Below are 21,439 nucleotides of genomic sequence, written 5' to 3' on the forward strand. Positions count from 1 at the left end.
CTCAAGGACAACTTTGGAGAATTCCTCGGCTGTCCAGTCTTGTTTAGCGGAAAGGCGGTTTTCAATATCAAATTGATAGCCAGCCCAGTCAGCATATTCAAATTTCCATCTTGGCCTTGTTGGAAACTCTGGGGAAGATTGGCCGAAGGAGATGAGAATTGGAAAATGATCGCTGCCGCAGGTATCATCGTGAATGTTCCATGAAAGTTTTGAAGAGAGTTTGTGTGATACCATAGTAAGATCAATGGCCGAAGTAGTACCAGTATGATGAATTCTGGTGTGTTGGCCGTTGTTTAGAAGGAGTAGGGAATGGTCGGAGATAAAATCTTCGATTATAGATCCTTTTTGATCGAGGTATGCGCCTCCCCAGGCGTATGAGTGGGCGTTGAAATCACCCATAAGTATGATTGGGGCGGGAAGTTGGGAGAACAGATGGTCCAGTTGGCCTCGTAGAGTGGCCGGATTAGAATTATTAGTGATGTAGATGCTGACGACAGTGATTGGAAAGGGGTGTTTAATGCGTACTACCACTGCCTGAAGGTCGGTGGTAATTGCAAGAAGATCATGTGGAGTGCCATCCTTGATTGCGATTGCAACTCCGTGCTTTGAGGGGTTGGGACCCTCTTTGAAGTATGTGATGTACTTTGGGATGAAGTGTTTGTTGAAATTGTTTGGTGTCATAGTTTCTTGAAGGGCTATGACTGTGGGATTAGAGCTCGAAATAAGAATTTTTAGTTCTAAAATATTTTGTCGGATACTTCTGATGTTCCATTGTATCCCGAATTTCTGTATTGGAGTGAATGTGTTGGTGTTTTTAACTCTAATTCCTAAGTCTTGATTGTGTGTATGTTTGAACTATTCAAAGAGAATTAGTTCGATGGTCCTTTACCCTTGGAAAGAGAAGCTTTCTTTGAGGTATTGGTGTTGTTTTTGTTTGGTGTAGAAGTCTTTGGAGTGTTTGTTGTGTTTGTGTTGTTTTTTGTTGAATGTGCGTTGCTGTTGTTGTTATTGTTGTTTTTTGTTTGATGAGTGTTGTTGTTGTTGTTGTTTTCTGTTGGGGTTGTATTGTTATTTGTTGTTGGTGTCTGTTTTTGTTCATTTCTTGTTCTTTTCTTGTCTTTATTAGTTAGGGTTTCATCTTCGGATTTTTGTTCTGAATCTGAAGATGAGCCTTTCGCAATTTTTCTTTTATTTTTATTTTTGTTTGGAACATCGGAAGTATCCATGGAGATGACTGATTCGCTCTCAGATTCAGCTGTTGAACTATCAGTTGTCGAATCTGTCATGGTAGTGTCGAGTGTAGTATCAATTGAAGGGGTGCTTTCGCGGCTGGAAGAGGCCGAAACGGCCGAGGCAGTTGCAGCGCAGTTGCATTTACAGTTGCAGCTGGTTACTGATTTTTGCAAGTTGGAGAGTTTGTCTTGCAAGACACTTGCATATGTTGGTCCATTAATTTGCCCATTGTATTTGTCCTTTGCCTCTTTATAGGAGATACCATAGTCGACTTGGATTTTGGTAATATTATTTTCGCATTGCCATACAGGGCATTTCCTGTTCGAAGAGGAATGGTCCCCTTGGCAATTCACGCAAAATGCTGAAGCGTTGCAGGTTTTAGTTCCATCCTTTTGTTCTGGATGTTCTTGACCGCAATTTCTGCAAAGCGGGTTATCGCGTTTGCATCGTTTGCTTGTATGCCCAATTTTGTAGCATTTAAAGCATTGCATTGGGTTGGGATAGAAATTTCTAGTCCCAGCCCGAATAAATCCGAAATTAATAAAGTCTGGAACAACAGTTCCACGAATAGTTAAAATGAGAGTGGCAGTTGGCACAACAATATTATTCTCCTTCCTGGTTATGCGCTTGATATCGATCACACCTTGATCGGAAAGCTCTGTAACCAGTTCGGATTCCTTGATGTCCATGACATCACGGCAAGTAACAACACATTTACGTTGGTTAAGGGTTGGGTGGTAAATCACTTCAATAGGGGTTCCGTCAATCAGTTGATTAATTAAAAGGAGCTTACCAATGATATCCTCATCCTTGGCCGTAAGGATATATTGAGTCCTCTTCTTGTCGTCTCGTTGCGGTCGCGCTGTGTAATATTTTTCCTACAGCGTTAGCGATCGTCTTGCTTACTATGAACGGATTAGTCGGGATTATGTTCTCTCCTGTTGCACGAAGTAGCAGGATTTGAAGATTTCCGTTTAGTGGGTCGGCCCACCTTGGAGCGGTACGTTGGGTAGGTTTACCCTCGTACATGTTTGTAGCTCGGCCTCCCGGAGGCCCGGAGCTACTTGAAGCCATGCTGTTGTCTGGCTACACCCTAGGTATAGCCGATGACTGGGGTTTTCTTCGGGTTAAAACACTATATAATATTTATGGGGGTGACCGGAATAAATCGCCACAGTAAACAACTGCAACAGAAACAACCGCTTAGAAAAAGTGTAGTAGGCTAGAAATATTTGGCGCGGGAAAAACATCATGTGCCTCACATTTCTATTATAAATTTATTCTCTTGTTCTCGTTTTTCGAAATTTATTCTGAGGACAATGTAATGGGGACGAAGTCCCCATTTGGCGAGGATAAGGAATCGAGGCGGCCCATGCCGCCAAGATGACGCAATCCGAGTCCACCGCCGACCCGCCGTCGGAAGCGGCGGTGTCTCGCACGCAAACCTGGGATCCACTGATTGCCCGGTTAGTTTGAAACATAGGATACGATCCTTTAGCAATGTCCGACCGAGCTCTAGCGAGCGTCGGACGGTATACGTCTGCCCGGGGCGTTACGTTTGCCTGGGGCGATACGTTTGCCCGGTTAATTCTTGTTTTGAAATACAATACCGCGCCACAATATTTATAGCCTACTACACATTTTATAAGCGGTGGTTTCTGTTGCAGTCGTTTTCTGTGGCGATTTATTCCGGGAACCATTTATGGGGGCTTTACACTTAGGGAAATGTGCCCAGAAATTCACAGAAATTCAATTGTTTTCACCAGTCACTTCACTGTCCGTAAGCGCACGTCTTCTTTCTAAATTATATTTTATATTTAAAATCACTAATCGCTACAAATAAACTGCCAACACTGCCCAAAAGAAAAAAAGGGGGCGTGGCGTTGGTGACGCCGAAAAGCGCGCGCTTTTCCGGCACGCCGGTAAGCACCGCTCACTGCGGTCGAAGTAAACGGATGTCGTCTGCTGCAGCAAATCTATAAACTAAAACTATATTGAGGACTAACTTAGCCTTCAGAAAGGCTGCTAGAAGCAAAAGTTAGTTTTTTAGGTGTGAAAAAACAGGTAAAATCTGCAAACTCCTTCCAAGGCGCCAGAGGGTGACGTTCCAGTCCGAGATCCAAAAGCGCCGTGATATATTTTTTTGCCATCGCTCCCTTTTAACGCTCATTCGTTCGTCTCGTTGGACTCTCCACTTTGGCTGAGTCTGCTGATTTGTCTCTATCCTGTGAGCGTGTACCGCTAAAGTACAAAACGCGCGGATCCGCTGAAAAATATATCATTCTCTTTCAAACCGTAAATCAGTGTGGTTGTATGGCATCGTTTCACATCACATCGCATCAACAGATTGGTGCCGGAGCACCAGCATACCTAATAGCGGTTATAGAATTTCGGCCGCCGGAGTGCTCGAGTTGGCTTGCAAAGCTGCTCACGACAATAAGAAAACCCGCCTACAGAACAGAGCACATTCGGTTCGGTGGCAACAATCAGTTTCAGCGAGTGGCAAACGCAATCTCAAAACGGCAGCAGGTAGAAGAAGGAAAATGTTTGTTTATACAGACTGCTTTGGTGGCAAAACCAGCCACCGTAAAACACGGCGCCTTTCATGGCCATTAAGCCATTCAAAGAAAAGTTATTAAAAGTTATTCACAATACCAATGCATTCTAAAGTGACATAATATGACATATAATATGAACTGAATTATTTTGTTTATGCTTGTTTTTGAACTTATTGGTGGTTGAGGTCTTTTAAATTGATCATTCAGTTTTCACAAACCCATACATGGTCTCCGAATTAAAAGTGGCTCCAAATTACAACACATTGTATGCAGGATGGCATTAACGAATTTTCTCGGTAGCAAGAACTGCTTTCTTTAGTTGAAAATTGACTGACGTTACATCTGCATTGTATAGAAACATAACTAAGGAGCAATATGATGAGCTATGCATTTCCTGCTACTCTGTTCTTATTTTAAAGGACTTTAATTCGAAGGTCATCCGTCCCTGTATTCACATTGATTTTTCAGAACGTTTATAGCTCGTCTATTCCTCGACAGATTGTAGAGTTCGTCTCCAAAACCTCAGTTCTTTTCATTTTTATTTATTTTGTTTGCGGAGACTACAAATATTACAATTTATTCGTCTCCGAAACCACAGTTTAAGGTACGGTAATGTGCTCAATGAACTGACGACCACCTATGCATTCCTTATCACAGCCATCATTTTGATTGTACGATATGTGCATACGCCGAAAAATGCCCGGCGTTGAACATTTAATGAGTACAAAGCCTTCGGAAAAAAAATCAAGAATCAAATATAAGACAGTGAGGAAAAAATGAGAAATTTTTTACAAAAAAAAACGCAAAAACACAACCAAAAGGTTCATTTCAGAACTCCCAACATGTTCATAAAGAGTAAACAGTAAGCTAATCCATATTTCAGGTAGAGAGGTAGGTATTCACGTAGGAGAAGACAATAAAACAACATATTTAAAATATATATTTAGAATAAGCTGTCCCCGTTGTATAGTCCTACGTCACTCCGGTTATGTCCCCGACATTACCCACCCGTCTTTTTCGAGAATCTCTAGGGACTTTACTGATCCCTACTGCCTGAAATCTCTCTTCTGCTCGCTTGTTCGGCCGATTCTTGAAACCGCATCTGTAGTATGGAGCCCGTACCAACACATGTGGATCGTCAGGATTGAACGGATTCAAAAATGGTTCATCCGTAGAGCATCTTCGTACCTCTTCATATTGCCGGTCCACGACACAATTAATGGTTCTGGGGTCCCCTTTGCTTGGAGTTGGTTAGCGATCGTCTCCTCGATTAACGTAACTGACGAACCCTCATCTAGGAACGCCAGTGTGTCCACTGACTGGTCCCCTACCGAAAGCGATACTGGTACCATCCGGAAAATGATCGACCTATTGGAACGACTGTGAGTATTGCACTGCACTTCCAACGCCTGTACCGTCTCCTTGGTACGATGCAAAAGTGGATGATGGTACTCCTGACAATCTCCAACACTGCAACGCAGCTTGAAACTACAGCGGCTCTTTCTGTGATTATTGAGACATAGCACACAAAGCTTATGCTTTTCAATTACTTTCAGTCTGTCGGTGACGTTTAATTTTTTAAAGTCGTCACAAAATCTTACTTTGTGATCCGACCGTTTACACATCCAACATGGCTTGGCAGCTTTGTCACCATGTGGCCTTTCCACCTTGGGAGGGGCGGAATGCATATGAACGAATTCTCTCTTCTTTGCACTCTTATTCCTTGGAAAGGATGACTCATTTAGCTCCAGTGCTGAGAACTCTGCGACCTCGGACACATCCGAGACGACACCGCTCATAAAGTCGGTGAACATACGAAGAGGAGTACCGTGGGAAAACCTTTTGAACCGCACCCAGTCAAGCTTGTAGTGTGGCGGCAGTTTGTCTACAAGTTCCTGGACCAACATTGGATTGTTTAAGTGGTCTGCCAGTCCGGCCGCTTCCAGGTGATCGCATAATTGTTTCACCGTAATTCCGAAGTGAAGGAAGGTCTCTAGCTTCTCGGCCTTTGGAGAAGGAGCTCTTCGAACCTTCATGAGAAGTGCTTTGAGGAGTTTTTCTGGTTTCCCGAAAAGATTTCGGAGATCACTTATCACTCCCGGAACTGATTCCGGTAGGATCAATCGACTTCTGACCGCCTCGAGGGCCTCTCCCAGAAGGCAGTCCTGCAGACGCTTGAGATTGTCCAGGTTGGTAAACCCGCAAGCTTTGGTCGTGTTTTCAAAGCTGCTGATGAACAGAGGCCATACCTCGGGCTCACCTTTGAAGACTGGAAGCTGTTTCGACATCACTTGGCGTGCAGCAAGCTGGTCTTGTGTCAACCGATGCCCCGGCCCGTATGACCTCTGCTCCCTCTGATTTAGTCGGGTTGGTTCTTGCGGTTGCTGAACGGGTTTCCCATCTTCTTCTGCTTCTCTTTCGCCTTCATCCGCGGAACTACTCTCCTCCTCTAACAATGCTTTCAGTCTTTCCATCTTGGACAGTTTCTTCTTGGTCGGTTGATTATCCACCTTCGTAATTGTGTTCTTTGGATAGGCTCCTCTGGGATCACCTTTCTCATCTGGAGATGATTTCTTCAACCAATTCTTCACCTTTTCATCGGCTGGGGCTTCTGACCGTCTGTCTACTTCAAAGCCGCCGCCCACAGCACCATCCGCATCTGTCCATTTCTTAGCAGAGTTCTTCTTATTGATCTGGAACTGCTCACGTAGTGCATGCTGCTTTCGCAGGAATTCCTCTTCAGCAGCTAGGTTACGCTCCAGCATTTCCCTCTCCTCCAACAGCTGCTTCTCCCGTAGCTCTTGTTGTTGTCGGAACTCCTTTTCACGTAAATCTCTTTCTTGTTCCATACGCTTCTCTCGTAGAGTTTTCTCCATGACCAACCGTTTTTCACGGAGCTCCTTTTCTTCTTCCAGCTCCTTTTCCATCGCTGCCTGCTCCTCTTCCAGTTGCTTTATTGCCGAAATCACGCTCTTCACCGACCCGGCATCACTTTTCGATCCACTCTTTGTCTTGGATTTTGTTTTGGGCCTTTGAACCTGCAGCAGGTTCGCGCATTTCGGGCAACTCCAGGGCCTTTTCTTAATTTCATCATCGACTCCAGCACATCCGTAATCACACTCCAGCACATCCGTAATCACGCCCACAACTCACACTGACCACACTGGACCATATCATCAACAGTATCAGGTGCATCGCAGAGCAGACAATTCTTATCCGTAGAAGCATCCATTTTTGAGGTTATCCGTAAATCTTTGATTTTGTTCGGATTACGGAAAGAAATTCTTTGGATCAACTTCGCTGTTAGTAGATCAAAGCTACAAATATATATTTATTAATTAAATTCATATTTTTAATAGATTTACCCTTTTACATTTAGTTTCTCTTCCTCCTGCAATAGATTTTCTGCCTCGCAAGATTGCCTTTTATCTGCGAATCTTAACCCACGTGTTGTTCGTTTTAATCCGTTTTGTGTCGGCTGTAGTTCCACAAATTCACTAGTTATATCTATTATTTTAACTAGTATAATCAATTTAGGAATAACTTTATTTTAACTTGTGATTTTTAAACACGTACTTTCCACCATGAACCTTTCATGTTTTTTGCCTATTTGACAATTGACTAGTCCGAGAGTCAGTTGTAGCTCGTTTTTCGACATGTCTACTATTTGACGTTTTAGTGTTTCTGTTTTCCGACGAGGCTGCTCGTGTTCCCTGCGGTGTTGTTTCTAACAGAGTACCATCAATTGTATTCATTACATAATTTGATATGTTCAGAAGCCAGAAGATTCTAAACGGCCGCTTATTTCAAAGCTACAGGAATAGCAGTGCTTCTGAAAGTTGTCTGTCACACGGTTGTATTCGGAATATTTTTAAATGCTCTCCCGTATTTACACAGCTTCGCTGAGTCAAGGGGTTTTTCCAGATGTGTGGAAGCATTCCTTTATGTTTCCCGTGTTTAAGAAAGGTGATAAGTGTAACGTGGCTAACTATCGTGGCATAACCAGTTTATCTGCCGCCTCCAAGCTTTTTGAGTTGATCGTGAACGATGCTGTCTTTTTCAAAGTTAAGCGTTATATCTCACCAGTACAACATGGCTTTATGCCAGGACGCTCGGTTAGCACCAATCTCCTCGAGTTTTCGTCGTTTTGTATCAACCGTCTAGAGGAACGCGCTCAAGTTGATGCTATCTACACCGACATAAAAGCCGCTTTCGATCGAATTGACCATCGCATCCTACTGAGAAAACTATCCCGTCTTGGTGCTTCCGACGAATTCATCAACTGGCTGAGATCATACCTGTCTGGAAGAACGCTCCGTGTCAAGCTCCTGTCTCACACTTCATCTCCGTTTGCTGTTTCTTCGGGTGTTCCGCAAGGCAGCAATCTTGGACCACTGCTGTTCGCGATCTTCCATAACGATGTGTCGCTTATTCTAGAATGTGACTGTGTGTCGATATATGCAGACGACTTGAAAATCTATCTAGCCATCGAAACCCTCGAGGATTGCCGACGGTTACAGAGCCTGCTTGACCAGTTTGTGAGTTGGTGTCGCCTGAACAAACTAACTATCAGTATAAATAAATGTGTCATCATGAGTTTCCATCGAAAAAGACAACCAACTATATTCGACTACACGATCGATGATATTATCTTGGAGAGAGTCAGTCAGGTCAATGACTTGGGCGTAACTCTCGACCCTAAGCTCACTTTCGACGCACACCGATCTGCATTGATATCCAAGGCCAATCGTCAGCTTGGGTTTATTTCGAGAATCTCTAGGGACTTTACTGATCCCTACTGCCTGAAATCTCTCTTCTGCTCGCTTGTTCGGCCGATTCTTGAAACCGCATCTGTAGTATGGAGCCCGTACCAACACATGTGGATCGTCAGGATTGAACGGATTCAAAAATGGTTCATCCGTAGAGCGCTTAGGAATCTGCCTTGGCGTGAACCGCGGAACCTGCCGTCTTATACAGCTAGATGTCGCTTACTGAACTTGAATACTCTTGAGCGTCGTAGGCGTATTCAACAAGCCACCTTCGTTGCCAAACTTCTTTGTGGTGAAATCGATGCGCCTAACTTGCTCGAGAAGATGAACTTTCGCGCTCCCAGTAGAATTCTACGATCCTCGTTTTTGCTGCAACCGCTTGCACATCGTTCATCGTATGGTCAACATGAGCCGGTCACGGAAATGATCAGAACCTTTTCATCCGTAGAGCAGTTTTATGACTTTGGAGAATCATCACTACGCTTCAGAAACCGTTTTAATGTTATGTTTTTGTTCGACTATTTTGATAATTTTTGTTCATTAAGACGATTTTGTCAGATGAATGTTATATCTAAACAAATAAACAAACAAATAGACTATGTCTGATATACTGACGAAACAAAAGAATAATAATTATTATTTATATCGGAAACGTATATAAGGCAAACTCACTCATTTTCACAGCGAAAGAGAGTCATTTTTATCCCTCTACTCCCGCCTCTGTAGAATAAGCGTACTCCCTTCTTCGCTATCGCTAAAGCCTGGTTCAGACGGTACGAGTAAGCATACGAGTCGGTCTAGTCAGTTACTGCAGTGCAGCTACTCACACCGTGTAAACACATCATGCCAGTTAGGCGGCGGTGACAATGGATGCAGAAAAGTGGTCGTACGAATTGTATGCAATAGTGAAAGTAAACAACCACATTGAGTTGTATTGGTGTGGTTACATTGCTTTCTCCTTGCTTCGTGCGTACTCCTAGGCAATGTCACCTTACCCTTAGTGTTATGTGTGATCCGGCGTGCGAGCTACTTCAAAGTTTTTTGAATTTACTCGCACTCGCATCCCTCAAAACGTCAACAACAGAATTTAGCGTTCGAATCAGTGATTCCAAATGTAAAGAAATGTCTCTATTTTCAAGATATTTGAAAATATGCGAAGATATTTATAGATTTGAAAATTATTGGAAAAACAAATAAAAACTTCATAGTAACTAAACGAAATCGTTGTTATTCAGTTTTGCACACTTTCTTTTTGAGACATTTTTCTTGAGAATCTCTAATATAGAATCATTATCGGACACAATTTTCATTCAAAATTAACTCACAACTTGCAAAAAAAAGGATTGTTCTAAGAAACAGAATGCATATTCGATTTAAAAAAAGTACATTTTCATTCATTACTTTAATTTTGACGCGTATTTATTCCACCTGTATAAATCTACTATCATTTTCATGGAGGCGAATGAACTGCAAAGTTTAAAGCCTCTTAAAAACAAAGAAACATGAAAAACATCATTTTCATTTCACAAATTGGTACACGAAGCTGCTGGCAAGGCGAAATATATAAATTTAAAAAAAAATCTGTTAGACTGCGATTTATAGCATCACATACCTCCGGAATTATCTTAGCTATGAATGCTTTCGAGATTCTGAAAAATATCGCCAACAATCTGAACGATATTCCAGAAGAAAGGCACATCAATGTCGTTTTTTAATTTCACTCTTGCAGGTATAGCATCCCTCATGAGTGCATCTTGGCGTTGTATTTTTGGACCAATGAAATCCAACAGTGTTTCTACTTATCCAGATGTTTTTCTCAACACTGCTCTGTACTCAAGAGGATCATCATCGTAGAGTTCCTTCAATATTGTATTTGTTGCTCCTTTTCTTTGTATCCAATTCCTTTCTGCTTTTTCGGATAGTACCTTCAGTTCGAAGAAATTCAGCACAAAGTATTTTTATACACGGTCAGCGTGTATTTCGCGATAAAATTGCCTAATGACAATTGCAACTGAAAACCTGAGACGAAAACTTCCAATAGAGAAGTCGATTTCGGTCAATCATCTGTCAAATTCGGACCTGATTGCTGTTTCTGACTATTGGATGGATATTTGAAAAATCATCTAGCATCCCTGGTAAGCCAATGCTGTAGTATCTAGTTTCTCGTCAACAGCTCACACTGTGTGAATGGACAAGGCGAGTCAGCCAATTGTCAAGCGAGTTTACCGGCCCAGTAGCTGCTCCCTGTCAAGTCAGCTACTAGCAACGTACAAATGGGCCTTAACGAGTTACTCGTTTCGAAATGCGCAATGTCACTCCTGTTTCTCGTGAATCACAACGTTGTCACGTCACGCTGGAATGGATTATTTGTTTCAATATGAGCGTCAATAAATGGCTCAACCATCGCCTGTACGCCCCTGGGAGAGAGGAGCCAGTCAAGGCGCCTAAAATATATCCTAAAGGCTGATTTAGACGATGCCAGTCAGCGCTCTAGTTGAAGTATCCAGTGAATAGAGAACAGACACTCTGTTCAAGTTAGAGGCCAATTACTTGTTCGATACTGGTACAAGTAACTTGAACAGAGTGTCTGTTCTCTGTTCACTGGATACTTCAACTAGAGCGCTGACTGGCATCGTCTAAATCAGCCTTTAGGATCATCCTTATAGGGCGAACAACCACATATAGGGGTAATGGGGGCAAATTGGTCATGGGGGGCAAAGTGGTCACCTGCTTGTTTGGTAGGATAACTATTGACTATTGATGCCGTATTGATAGTCACCTTATGTTTGAAGAATTTAATGACTTTTGAGGCACCCTGTACTTCAGTAGAGCTATCGCATGTCAAAATATAAATAAAAACAGAAATTACTCTCTCGATAGCCATTAGGCCGAAGTTCTGTGCGCATGGTATCTAAGGAATTTCTCGTGAAATTTAGTTTATACAATCTGATACATTGGACAAATCATCAGTTTGGACGACTGTTCACATATTCTAGGTGAGGTGAACACATATTTTGTTTAATCTCAGCGATTAATTCGCATAGAAATTATTTTGATGTTTGGGGGCTAAGTGGTCATAGGTGAATAACGACTTACAATGTTCTGTTTACTAAAGCTGATATACTGCATCACATTCTACTTTTGAACAGGATCCTTTCATGGCTTTGAACCTGTATAAATATGCCACTCCAACTTAACCAAGCCTCATTATGCGAAACGTTATGTGTTTCTTACTACGTTATTGTATGCATGAGAAAATTTACATTGAGACTCTAGGTGAATAGGCCAAGCTTGTTTCATACATGTACCTACTATATCAAATACGATTTGAACAAATTTGGACGAAAGAAACGCATAAATCTATGCCATTTAGCTTGATATGTACGAGTGACCACTTTGCCCCCACTAGGTGACCACTTTACCTCCAAGCAAAAAAAAATAGCATTTTCAACTTTTTTTTTTTAGGGGTCCCCGTAGCCACATTGGTTGCGCGTTCACTTAGTAAGCGATCGATCGTGAGTTCAAAACTCAGGGCCCTCATTGAACATCTTTGTGTTGTTACAGAATAGTTACGTCCACGCAACAATCATCAGCGATGGAGATCGATCCACGGTCGAAACAAGATCGATTCATCCATACAACTGCTCTGATCTGCAAGAAACATCGGGCTGCTGTTCTATAAATAACTCAACAATGATCATATCAACTGTCTCCGCTGTCCGGTCTAACTGGATAATGGAAGAACAGAATGAATACTCTTAATAGAAGGAATACTGGCGAATGGCAACTGTGTAATGTGCTATAATTATAGATATAATAACCATGTGACATGTACACGATTAAAATTCGGCTCTTTTTTTTTCCCCCCCAAAATATATATTTTATTAAGGCACATGTGGCTTTAGCCTGACGGGGCCGGGAGTCCAATATTTTGACAATTTTTGTCTTACAACTATGTTAGTAATATGTAACCGATTACTCGCGGTTGGCTCGAGGTTAGTATTACAAGTGTTCTCATAATTGGTATGTTGCAGTCTTCGATGCTCTGTACGTGTGCCCGACACGGGATACTTCCTATTGGGATGCAGCTGACCATTAATCAGCAACGCCCCCCTAGTCTGTACCCCATATCTAGCGTGGTGCGTCTTTCTCGCCTCGAGGAATCCAGGATAGAATGGTCACTAGCCGGCGCAATCATCAGCTCTGTTACAGCTAAAATACTAATGAGCCTAAAATAAATAAATGGGATAAAAAAAAACTTTTTTCTTAATGATGAAAAGTGTACTATTTTGAATTTTTATAGTAAAAGCCATTTGCTATCTTGAACAATAATGAGTTGAACTATAATATTCTTCGAGAAACGGGAATTGAAGAGGTATGTGGACGCTGGAAATGGGCTTATTCCTTAGGGTGACCACTATGCTCCCCTAGCTACACATATAGCGTCACCGTCAACTATTCTCTTGGACTTATTTTGCCGACGTCAAAGTTGCCGATGATGGTGTATGTGACTGCTACCATATGATTTCCATGGGAGAATATTTGACATTTCATTCCTTCACGTTGACTTCACGTTGACGAGACGGTGTATGTGTAGCGCACTTATGTCAGAGAGAAGCAGTCACGGTGAACTAGGATACTTGTTCCAGGTCATCTAGCGAAGGAAATTTTCGAAGCGTGAATGGACTAAATGAAATAAATAAAAAAAAATTCGGTTTTTTTTTATTAAATCAATCTGTGCATTCAACTGAGCAAAGTCACACAAGCATCACATTCTATACATTTTTATTTAAACGGCGACTTCAGTCTTCCTTACTTGTACTGGAAACGATTGTCTGCTGGTTGTTCGCTGCTTCGTATTGTTTTAGTTGATGCGTGAAATGTCGAGAACTCTGATGAAGGTCAAAATCTGAACATAACCTGGTATTCATTTCGGTTTTTACCGGTTTTACAGACTAAACCAATAAAATTAGGGCCTCTTCATTAAACTCTATCTTAGAAATTATTCTCAGACCTAACATGACAATACTCTGTTTTTAATATCTCATGCTGTTTATATCTCCGTTTATTCTAAATACCAATCGATATCCCGGAATACAGATGTTGATTCGAGCTTGATGTGCCAATCCTCCAGGTGCCATTCACTATTCGCAATTTATCGTAGATGTTCTTATCTAAGTGAAACGGTGGATATAGATGATGTCGAAACATTCAATTTTTCTCTTGCTGGTTTTGAGGGTGACTGTTCATAGCAGTTCCAATGAAGCGGACTTTTCATCATTAGATCGAACGAAAACTGGGGTCTCTCACACGTATATAACACGTATATCTAGTTCGGTTCTCGTTCTGGTCGGAGGATTTTTCGTCAACGGAAATTCATTCGATTTTAACTGACATACGCATGTATTTGAACTTGCCCATCATTGTATATGCCAGACGTGACATTTGACATTAGACTGACTCTCAGCAAGGCACATGCTATCTTATTCTCAACATTTCACAATCTATCTACTACAACTAGAAATGAAAGAGGAGGATCTAACGCTACACAAGTGGTTTGCACATAAACCTAATTTTGTTTTTTCGTTTGGTTTGTTTGGTCGTTAGCGCTAATTCGGCGTCAGCCAGAATATGGCATACCAAAAGGCATACATTTCATGATATAATACTAAATTGTTAACATTGATCAAAGCTACGGACAATCGGTTTTCCAGTACCTCTTGAGTAGACAGTAGGAGGAAATAGGAAATTTGGTAAGCGTGACATGAAATTTATCATAGAAACAGAAAGAAAATAATTTTGGTTTACTTGAATGTTGCTACAACTTGAAAAATGAACGATCATTCTCAACTCCTCAGTCATTATTCATATCTTTGAAAAAAAAAATTACATCTACTAATACAAGAGGGTTAGTGCTAAAACGACTACCTAACATGAATGAAGTTTTCTTCTAGGAGCTCTGCAGTCAAAATACAATATTGCTTTATTTTACTAACATCAACGGAAACCAGACCTTTGGCGACATTGTGGTTAAGTTCGAATGGATCTTGAACAACCATAGGCTTTTTATGAGCAAAAAGATCATGTAAAGGACTTGCATTCTTCATATCCAGCGAGTCGTAGAAGGCTCTTAAATCCTCCATTTGTACCGGGATATCATTGTGTTTTGGATCGAAGTCCACCTTCAAGGGAGACCACCCCAAAAATGGACACACCACATTGGTTTCGAAACAAAAACGAGACCCGTAAAATGAGAAGAACCCTAGTATGTACGTTTCCAGTGCGCATTCAGGAATGAGCGGAATGCCCAATTCATCCAAACTTTTCCTCTTGAAATTAGTTTTCCACTCTGTAATGGTACACAAAACGTTTATAATACAGATATTTCATTCTATTGTGTTCACACACTTACGTGTTATATAACACCCATCGCCGCAATCAGTCTGCAGTTCATACAAGGATGGGAGAAGATTATACTCCTGGAAATAATAAATTGTCATCAACGTCATGGTGTAGCTGTTCAGATTCGCCATTCTGAGGTACCGAGACCATTCCTTCACGTAAAGAGTGACATAGTAACCTATAAAGATAGTTTTTTTTTCAATTTCGTCAAGTTCCGTACTAATAAGTATGCAATATATAAAGTTCAACTACTGTATAGTATTTGAAGTAGATTTGGCGTGAATGTGGTCCTCATGGCCTAGTGGTAAGCGTTCCGCATGCCAGAATGGAGACTTCGGGTTCGATTCCCGTTCGGGTCAGAAATTCTATCATTCTAGATCGATTTTCTGGCTTGCACTGATTCAGGAGAGCTGTATAAGGTGTTGTGGGATTTGTAAATGGCCATTGCCAGTCCCCAAAAAAGCCACGTAACAATTTATAACAAATTTTATGTCACATTAGGCGGATTTGCCGCCGCGGATATCGCGACGGATTTTTTCTCGATATGAATTCGCCTCCAAAACCGCCCCGCTCTGTGCGACATGGCTCATTCACAATACACTGTAGATCCTCCGCTACGGGTTTACTCATCTAATGTGACATCAGCCTAAATGCGATGCGAACGCGATTTCAATGCGGCGAAACTATGTGTGGAGTGTTTGCCGCAAGTGAACGTAAGTGGTGGTTACCAGACGTTTTTCATAAATATCTTCACAATCGAACAAATAAAAATTGAGTTGTTAAATTATTATTTTCGTTTTGTTCGATGAATTATATAACTCTATTTTAATTTACATAATGCATATAATGAAAACGTTACGTTAAGGGCTTTCCATTGACCATGCCCACAGATAAAAACGATCTCACAATTCAACTGTTTACAAAATGAAGACATGTTATCATATCTGGCATCCTTTTGCTGGGTTGTTTACATATGTAGAATGGAGTGGAATGAAACATAAAAAACGCGCAATCTAAAGCGATCAGTATGTCACAGTACGCGATGAGCTCCAATTAATCGCTCCACGTCGCACCGCGCCGCGTTTGCTATGTCCTCGGCAGGACTGTTTAAATCTGTTGCTCCGTTCTCTTGTAAAATCGTCAGGAACGGACATCAAATCATTTTTATTCATATGGATATACAAAATTTGCTAATGGATTTTCAAAGTTTTTTTTTTTATATATAAACCAGACGCAGATTTGGACGCATCAAACCGGATACTGACTGTTTAAATTCGTTGCTCCGTGCTTGAGTTAAATCGTAAGGAACGGACACCAAATCATTTTTATTTATATAGATATAAATAAAAATGTCAGTTGTGAAGCATAGATGATGCAGAGTTGTTTTATTAACCATCCTACGGAATTGTTAAGTTTTATGTTATCCAATAAATAATGATTAGATGTTATTAAACTAGTCAATTGAAAAATTATCGAACAATAGCATTGAATGCTTAATAAGACGATGTGCTGAGCTATACGATGTATGAGTGATTTTTTAAACCACGTTGAAGCTTTTATTCAACCATTGGTATTTATTTGGATAATACGCCATAGAAATGCTTCGAAACGTTTCTTAAACTGTAAAGCAGCTTTTGTACAACACATCACAGTCTACTCAAATAAGCATTTGCTGCAAGCGTTTTTTAAGCTCATGTTCACCTGCTTCGATGTTCATCGATGCAAAGATCATAAGTTTCAATCTCGGCAATTTTATTGAGTTTTATTTAGTAGCTGTAAAAGACTAATAAACATTTATCAAGGTGCTAAAAAGCGAATTCTACGAGGGTAGTCTAATAAGTAATGCACACACGCTTGTAGAAGACAAACAAAAACAAATAGCAAGATGCGGTAGAAAATTAGTTGAAGTACAAATCATGCATTTATTTTTGAACATAATCACCGTTAACCCTTTCACGTCGGAGTGCTATCGCTGAACGAAGCACTGCGCCGAAAAGTATGCATATCGCGCTGGTGTGATCGATGTGCAGTATCACCCTGATGTCGCCTATAGACGACGCTCGTAGCGAAAGGGTTAAGCATTATCCATTTCTCCCAAAGTGCTACAAGTTTTTCCCATTCCGTCACTGAAAAATTCTTCCGATTTTTCTCGAAACCAATCTTCCTTCGCCTCTTTGTCCGAGCTGTATTTATTGTCCTTAAGGTGAAGGTGGAAGGAAGCCAAAAATGGCACAATGGCGCTCATTTCTTTCATCTCCCTCCCTCACCCTCGCCCGATGGACAATAATTTTGCGAAACAGTGTGAAGCAAATGATCGTTTTCGTACATTTCCCATCAAGTAATATCAACCAAACTCTAATCGATTACTCACAAGATATTAAATTTTCATTTGCCGTCGCACTGTATAGTGAAAAACGTCGGAAAACTCAAGCTAGTGCTCTGAAAGTTGAATTTTCATATTTAAATTTTCCGCAAGTTTTGTTTGTATTGGTGGAAGCATCGTCAATATTTTATTTCCTCATATGAGTGATCTACGTTCTGTACTGCCGTTCAGGTGCAATGAGATAGAATGAGCAAGATTTCACAAGAGTGGGGAGCATCAATAGAGTGCTATATTGAATCAGAGGATATCATCAATCAAAAAAGGAAAGCAAAGCTGCTACATTCAGGAGGAACACAACTTTAAACACTTTTCCAAACCCTACCGGATAGCGAGAAGTTCTCTTATGTGTTCTGCCATAGAAATGAATCACAAATTTCTGCATAACTCGAGAACTAAACAAGCAAATGGAAACAAATTTGGCATTTGGAGGTTTTAGGGAGCAATAAATGTTTTTATGGTGGTTGGAAAAAAAAGGGGGGGGGGGGCAGGCGCTGAAAAACTTGAGAACTAATGAAACAAATGGAATCAAACTTAGCATATAGCATCAGAGATCGATAAACGTTTCTATGGTAGTTCGACACTCCTCCCCCCACTCTAAAGGGGGGCTCCCATACAAATGAAACACATATTTCTGCATATCTCAAGAACTAATCAAGCAAATGGAGCCAAATTTGGGATGTGAGAGTTTTTGGGTACAAGAAATGTTTCTATGATTGTATGACACCCCTCCCTCCTCTGGAATGGAGGGGGTCCCGTAAAAATAATACACATATTTCAACCAAACATGACAATTGAAAATTTTCGGAAAACTTAGAAGGAAAATGGGAAGAGCGATAGCCACGAACCGAGTTAATCGGAGAAACATTTTGATTCAATGGTAAAAACGTTAAGCTAAAATAAATAAATAAATGGTATTATAATAATTGGTCGTTATTAAGTCAGAGGAGAACAAGTCGCAAAATTTAAAATTTCAAGTTATTGATTGCATTAGGTTAAGTGTTTCGTAATCTACATTCCACGCTACAGCAGGAATAACAGATAGAAATTGTTTTGAATGCTCAATGGAAACCCCTTATAGCACCAAACTTCAAGCTCATTTTTCTCGAAATCATAAAAAATGTCACATGGTCCGGTCTGTATCGAACTTAAATGATCCTTTGAGCTTCTGGCGCTAAATATTCCAAGGCAAAACTTTATGAGTACATTATTTCAAATTTCAAATATGGTGTATTTGAAAATTTCAAGATTTTCTCGTTTATCACATTGACTAAAGTTATCATCATCATTCAAGATTTATAATATTCTATTTCTATTATAAAAACATCATAAACAATTTATAAAACAAAGATCTAATTTTTCAAACTGTCAAATGTTTTTTCTCTTGATAATTACGGAACAATTAGAATTGGAAAGAAAAAAAAACAAGTAATAAGCACTCAGAACCTGGTCAGAAGACTGACATTGAACATGACAAACAGACAAACATAGCAATAAAATCTATAAAGACGCATAATGAAAACATCGAACGACAAAGAATACTTACAAACAGGCTGCAGATCGAAAAAATATAGTGTCAGTACAGTATTGCTCAGAGAGAGTCCATTAGTGAACATCATGTCACAGTTAATTTTCTCTTTGAAATTCCAAGCCCGCAATATTGGTGTTCGCGCCGAAATGATTGGGACTACTCTACTCCACGAATCAGATTTTTTTAGTATCTTCTCGAACTTAAGGATGAAAGCTTGCAGCGTACCCCTGGAATACTTCACCGACCCGTCATAGTTGGAGTATATATCCACAAAAATGTCCAAATCGCTAGCGTCATCCGCGAGTCCTAAAAGACGTGATCCAAAAAGATGTCCTTTAACGTTCGGGTGTTCTACTTTCAGTAATCCTTCCAGATTCGTTAAAACTGCATCGTATGATGACGAATTGGCTATTTCTGAACATTTGGTGGCACGTTCCTTAATGAAAACCCTTGGCTCGATGTTGAGAAACTTTTTGGTTCTTCTTGTTAATCCATCGGTATACTCTCGGAGACGACCCTGAATTACATACTCTTTGTCCACTTTTGGTCGATTATCTATCTGTGGTACAACAACTTGTACGGGTTTTACCTTTTTCTTCGAAGTCGATAGAAGTTTTTGCAATTTACCCGGTTCTATTTTAGCTTTCACCTCGGTTTGTGTCAATTTATCGGTAGTCGGTTTTGATGTTTTCTTTTCTTTATCGAAACCTTTAAGAGCTTGGAGAAGAACTTGCGATGGCGTTATGCAAACATGCTCCTTTAGATGTTTTACTAAAACTGGTTTCGAGGTACTAATCGCTTGATTGCATTGTTTGCAATGTACACTACGTGAGAAGAAAAACTTGTCGAAAATACCATTGTCCTGACCTTCACATTTGTTGGTGGGTTTCTTATTCTTTAGGAAAGTGTCAACTGTTACGACTAAATTTTCCAGAGAATTCAACGTCTGAGGATTGATTTCTAATCTCTTGCTACCGAATTTGCGCAGTTTCTTGATCAAATCTCCAATTTCCCAGTTTAAAAGAAAGAGCTGAAACAGAACAAAAACTATTATAAGTGAGGGGAACGCAAAAACCCAGATTCATTTGGTTCTGGGTGTTGAAAAAATACTAGCTTATTTAATTATTTCGTGCTCTATTACACAGTAACAACTCAAAAAGGACATTCACGAATGAAATATATTAAACTAGCTGGAGAACATATAAATATTATCAAAAGGGGTTTGGTTCAATGAACGAACGTATTTTGTATTGCTTTACTCAGCGGCGAATATAGTATAGTATTGTACAGACATGATAGAAAAATATCTTTGTCAGGTCAACTTACCTCTTGTTCGGAATTCACAGAATTTAGTTCCATTTTCGTTCGAATTTGAAAATATGGTTAAAATGTAAAAACAACAACCAACCAATGCTCAGAGTTCTAATACATACTATCCCGAGTATTGCTTTCTTTACAATACAGGCTTAAAATCGCATGCGATATACTCACTCGCGATATTTTTCAGTTCAGCTCTTTACCAAGATGTGTGGAATAAAGGTGTGACCGTGTCGTCAATAAGTGCGCGAGGGGAAACGGTATAAATATACAGAGGATTGTGGAGTGGGATTTAACTGCAAATAGAGATGTCTAAATTTTTCGTTTATTCGATTAATCGTGGGGTTATTTTCAAATTTAAATTTTTAATTACCTTTCAGTATTCGATTAATCGAGCGAATATTTGTTTCTTGTAATCACAACGAACAGTCATTTATAATAAAAAAATGATGTCATAATTTTAATAGTTACATTAAATATAATTTTGAAATAAATATGGTGTACTGAAAAGGTATTTCAGTATATTGATAAATTTGCCATTTCATGATTTTTTGAGGACGATTGAAAAGAGAGCACACCATGAAAATGATGCACAATATTTTTATTATACCAACATAAAATGTTTTCTGTTCAAAATTACCTATTCTTCGAATGTTGTTGAAATATCTGATTTGTGTGTATTTTCCTGCTTTTTCCCTAAAACTACTAGTTCAAAAACTAGTAGTTTTAGGGAAGCTCTTTACCACGACAGATACAATACGGTAGCGCAACTTATGTAAAAAGCCTTTCAGCCATCTTGGATTTTGTATGTAAACAATCTGCAATATTTTGCAATATCTTTTTTTTTGCTCTTTGTGTGTGGAATTGTTTTGGTGGCAATAAGAGCATTGAGAAGTTGAAAGGTAAGTCTTTTACGATTAAATTTAAGTTTGTAATATACTCTATCTTATTTTTTGTTTCAGATCAAGAGAATAAATCGACTCTCGGTGTCGGTTGGTGATGGAGATATTTTTCCAGTTAGAGACGTTTTTCAGTTAGAGACGTCGGTTAATCGTTCGATTAATCCAAATAATCGAAAATCTGCATCAGTAATTTTATATCGAATGATGAAAAATCAAAGTATGAATACATCGAATAATTATCAAAGTAATCGCGATTAATGAAAAAAGGAACAATTTTTTTCAAAAAATACAGTGCAAAATTTGTTTAACCGTCGGTGTTTCGTCGAAATTCATCGAATATGCTAAAC

General features: G+C 39.9%; 1 protein-coding gene and 1 long non-coding RNA gene across 2 annotated transcripts; one reads left to right on the forward strand and one right to left on the reverse strand.

Moving 5' to 3' along the window:
* Positions 1–11,424: 11,424 nt before the first annotated feature.
* On the forward strand, positions 11,425–12,746 carry LOC129780051 (uncharacterized). The gene is made up of 3 exons (XR_008743821.1): positions 11,425–11,556; positions 12,026–12,061; positions 12,125–12,746. It is a non-coding gene; the product is annotated as an uncharacterized LOC129780051 (long non-coding RNA).
* Positions 12,747–13,256: 510 nt separating this feature from the next.
* LOC129778825 (terminal uridylyltransferase Tailor-like) lies at positions 13,257–20,391 on the reverse strand. The gene is made up of 4 exons (XM_055785946.1): positions 20,200–20,391; positions 18,889–19,903; positions 14,973–15,140; positions 13,257–14,909 (listed from the first exon to the last, which is right to left on the reverse strand). The coding sequence occupies exons 1-4, from the start codon at positions 20,230–20,232 to the stop codon at positions 14,485–14,487; spliced, it is 1,641 nt and encodes a 546-aa protein (XP_055641921.1). The 5' UTR covers positions 20,233–20,391; the 3' UTR covers positions 13,257–14,484.
* Between the last annotated feature and the right edge of the window lie 1,048 nt (positions 20,392–21,439).

Source organism: Toxorhynchites rutilus, chromosome 3 (assembly GCF_029784135.1).
Source record: "Toxorhynchites rutilus septentrionalis strain SRP chromosome 3, ASM2978413v1, whole genome shotgun sequence".
Classification (NCBI taxonomy): Eukaryota; Metazoa; Arthropoda; class Insecta; order Diptera; family Culicidae; genus Toxorhynchites; species Toxorhynchites rutilus.

Excerpts from the sequence above, each read along its gene's own strand:
- LOC129778825 (XM_055785946.1), bottom strand. The coding sequence starts at position 20,232 with ATGGAACTAAATTCTGTGAATTCCGAACAAGAG. Across the intron at positions 19,904-20,199 it reads CTGTGAATTCCGAACAAGAG|CTCTTTCTTTTAAACTGGGA; the intron begins GTAAGTTGACCT and ends GTTCTGTTTCAG. Across the intron at positions 14,910-14,972 it reads CGATGGGTGTTATATAACAC|AGTGGAAAACTAATTTCAAG; the intron begins GTAAGTGTGTGA and ends GTACCATTACAG.